The 4,302-nt window shown below is 36.0% G+C and overlaps 1 protein-coding gene across 1 annotated transcript in view; it reads right to left on the bottom strand.

The window, feature by feature from the left end:
• Positions 1-4,302, bottom strand: part of LOC103206189 (pleckstrin homology domain interacting protein) — a 203,020-nt gene that overhangs the window by 118,169 nt on the left and 80,549 nt on the right. The window contains exon 6 of the mRNA XM_007951632.1: positions 2,838-2,998. Within this exon, the coding sequence (XP_007949823.1) occupies positions 2,838-2,998 (161 nt within the window). The remainder of the gene's footprint in view (positions 1-2,837; positions 2,999-4,302) is intronic.

The following is a 4,302-nucleotide window of genomic DNA, read 5'->3' as shown; positions in this document are numbered from 1 at the left end:
CATCAGACAACATATTGCACTGGGCAAATCTGCTTCAAAGGACCTTTTTTCAAGTGATGAGGAGCCAGGATGTCTCCTTGAAGACTGAGGTATGCCTCAGCCAAACCATGGTATTTTCAATCACCTCTTATGCATGTGAGAGCTGGAATGAATATGGAAGAGCAAAGAAGACTGGATGCTTTTGAGATGTAGCGTTGGAGATGAATGCTTAGAGTACCATGGCCTGCTAAAAAGACTAACAAATCTGTCCTGGAGGAAATACAGCCAGTATGCACCTTGGAAGTGAAAATGGCCAGCCTTCATCTGACCTACTTTGGTCATGTTGTCAGAAGGAACCATTTCCTGCAGAAGGATATCATTCTTGGTAAAGGGTCAACGAAGAAGGGGAAGGCCCTCAACAAGATGGGCTGGCACAGGACCGGGCAGTGTTTTGTTCTGCTGTGCAGAGGGTCGTTGAGTCAGAGACGACTCAACAGCACCTAACAACACCAACATGCTAACTTTCATGCCGTTATTTACATGTCTTCAACTAAAGTAAATAATTAGAATATAGCTTCTTCTTTATACACCATTACTAGTCCCCAAATCAAATGCTTTGACAAGTAGGAACTAGAAGTTAAGAGGAAAGGATAGCAAACATTTCTTTACAGAGCCAGAGAGTAAATATTTTAGGCTTTGTAGGCTATACAGTCTCTGTCACAACTACTCAACTCTGCATTTTAGCATGAAGGCAACCATAGACAATATATAAGGAACATGGCTGCTTCAATAAAAGCTTATTTACAAAAACAGGTGTCAGGCTGGATTTGACTAACTCCTCTAGTTCAGAGCCTCTTTGAGCCTTGTACATATGTATGATTCTAGTAAATTAATATCACAAAGCATATTATTTTTTTACATTTTTTCCTCAAAAACTTCCAGGAAATTATTTATCTAATTCAAATAAAAATACACATTAATGCTTCAAAAAGTAGAGCAAACAAATGCTTACTACCATCCTTATCACTTTTAAAGAAAGAATTCCCACCAGGTATTTACTAACATAATAAAATTAAGTATGGAGTATTTTAAGTACATATATATAAATATACACACACATACACACACATGTGAATACATATAAAATACCAGTGCAGTAACATCATCTTATAATCAATAAAATGAAGTACAAATACAACATAAAACTTCTTCCTCGTTATTTCTGTTTATGATTGCTTTTGAGAGAATTCCTTCAAACATTAGAAAGGAAGTTTACTTTAGGTTTTGAGAGCTGAATACGAATATTAGTATGTTGATGTTGTTATGTGCTGTCGAGTGGTCTCCGACTCACAGTGACCCCTACCTTGAGTTTCCAAGGCAGTATCACTAAGGAAGTAGATTGCCCAATCTTCCTTTCAAGGAGTGGCTAGTGGGTTTGAACCACTAACCCTCTGGTTAGCAGTCAAGTTTTGAAATGGCTAAATGTAATTTTTAATTAGAAACTCTGGTAGCGGAGTGCCTAAGGCACTTGGCTGCTAACCAGAGGCTGGCGGTTCAAACCCACCAGCCATTCCTCGGAAGGAAGGTTGGGCAATCTACTTCCGTAGTGATAACGCCTTGGAAACCCAAGGAGGGGTCGTTATGAGTCAGGTCCGACTCGATGGCACATAACAACAACAATTTTTAATCAGCATTTAAAAATACCTACTGTGATATATCGAGCACTTTGGCAAATACAAAGCTGCCTGTTCTCCCTCTGAAAATAATCTGTCATAAAGTTTAGAAAATTTCAATTACATTTTGTTTCATAGAGAACATCAAAGATGAAAGAAATGGGAGAACAGAATATAGACATGAGATCTGCAAATGCCTGAGGTAGATTAGACCTAGGGGAAAAGAATGCATGAAAAGTTTCCATCCTTCATCCTTCTGTTTTTCACAGATGACTACCCTATTGTTTGCATATAACATGCCCACTTTAACACACACATGCATATAATGTGCACAGGACACTAGTAAGGGGATTGTACACTTTGCAAAAAATTGTATAGGGTGTACACTATTACAAAAATTGTATAGGGTAGATATATAGATGAAGGAGGAGAAAAAGACATAAATAGCTCTAAGTTTACAAGCATACTTATTAAAAAGTGGAATATGTAATTGTTATGACTATGTAAAATCCCCAGCTGCTCTCCAAAGGCAGAGATTGGAATTTCCATTTTAACTTCACTTTCCCATTTTCTTGTTTCAAAGGAAATTAAGGAACCTTTGAATAAATGCCTACCTTCAGCCCACATATCAATAACAAACATCACCGAAATAGTGTTAATGTAGTAACTATTGCCTTAAGTGGATATAATAGTTATGGCATCTGAAAACAAACTGAAATATTTCCAAAAGTAGCTTTTTCACTTAAAATAAAGCTGACCTAATTTCTGCCTTTCACCATTAAACAGTTTAAAACAACAAATAAATAAAAGCAAACTCCTTTCAATGTAACATCAGATATGTTAAAGAATGCAGTGTTAAGGATATAAGGTATTAATAAAGGACAGTAGATAAGCTCAGAATTCTTCTAACATTATTTTAAGGGACAGCCAGCAGGTGGTTTTCTATAGATTATATAGGACCATGACTTAACTGTGACTATGCTATATAACCTGTCTTTCAGAAACTTTCCAAATTTGAGTAAAGCCTAAATCAAAAAAAAAAAAAATCTTCCATTAGTAAGTTAAATTACCTGAAATTCCAATATTCCATTAAAAGAAATAAAGGTTTTATTTCATATTCACCCATAAACAATGTTAGTTCAATTCCATGCAAATATAAAGGGAATAATTAAAACAATTACTTACAGTAAATATCCGTCTGCCAGTTCTATCAAAAGTTACACAGTACACAGATGACAAGTGTCCAAGAATTCGTTTATGCATTTTCATGTGCTGATATACTGCAGTTGGAACAAGTCGCTCAAGTCTGTATTTCCCATTCAGCTTCCTTGAAAACAAAGTATCCGCTACCAAGAAAAAGGGAGTAAATAAACAGAACCAAAAGTTAATGTAAACAATCTTTTTAAAAATTCATATATTCCAATTGTTTATATATTGGCAAAGAAAAAGATTTTTTTTAATGTGTATGATTCTTTAAGTTTTTAAAATATTCAATAATAATGTATGTGTAAAGGTTCAACTTGTAAAGAGCAGTTTCAAACATGTTATTTCACTTGAAATAGGTTAAATCAGGTACCATTTTCTAAATTTTACAAATAAATGAATAAAAAGATCTAACATCAGGAAGTAAAAGTAAGGTATGGAACAAGGATTAAAACCTAAACTTCTTTATAGCTGCTACTGCTACTATTGTTGTTAGGTGCCTTGGAGTCAACGTTAACTCACAGCAATCTCATGTGACAGAATAGAACTATCTCATAGAGTTTTCTACACTGTAATCTTTACAAGATCAGATCGCCAGGTCTTTCTTCCATGGAGCTACTGTTGTTGTTGTTATGTACCGTTGAGTCGGACCCAACTCATAGCGACCCCTCCTTGGGTTTCCCAAGGCAGTATCACTACAGAAGCAGATTACCCAACCTTCCTTCCGAGGAGTGGCTGGTGGGTTTGAACCGCCAGCCTTCTGGTTAGCAGTCAAGTGCCTTAGCCACTACGCTACCAGAGCTCCCAGGTGGGTTCAAACCACCAACCTTTTGGCTGATTGGTAATCAAGCACTTAACTGTTGTGCTATCAGGGGAAAAAGACCCATCAATCTGCTTCTGTACAGATTACAGCAAAGAAAACGCTACACAACAGTGTTACTCTGTCATATTAGTCAGAATCTTTATGGCTAGTGCTCTTGAAAAACCAAAAGCATTTCACATGTTGCTGTTTCTCAAAAAACATCATCTATATGAAATAGCTTTTCTTATACAAAATCTACTAGGTCTCTCTTTTCAACACTTTCATTCTATCTTTGAAGATATGACTGAAGTTCATCTTCTGCCCCAAAGCCTAATCTGAGTCCAGTCCAAAATGTTTTTATCTAATTATCATTACTGTACTGCACTTATTCGGTATATTGTTAATTATGGACAAAGAAGGTACTTAATAAATCTACACTGACTGATCTGCTGGCAGACTATTTACCTTATAGATTATATTTATTTATTTATTTTGCTGTTTAATAAAATCTGTGTGTGTGTGTGTGTGATTTGGGTGAAGATTTACATAACAAATTCACTTTCCATACAGCAGTTTACATATACTTTGTCTCATGACATTGACCACAGTTTACCACAATGCAACAGCTCCCCTCCCACTTCTTCC

This window comes from Orycteropus afer, unplaced genomic scaffold (genome assembly GCF_000298275.1).
Source record: "Orycteropus afer afer isolate SDZICR_OR568_19922 unplaced genomic scaffold, OryAfe1.0 scaffold00011, whole genome shotgun sequence".
Classification (NCBI taxonomy): Eukaryota; Metazoa; Chordata; class Mammalia; order Tubulidentata; family Orycteropodidae; genus Orycteropus; species Orycteropus afer.
The sequence above is the reverse complement of the archived record's forward strand: the minus strand, read 5'-3'. Positions and strand labels throughout refer to the sequence as shown.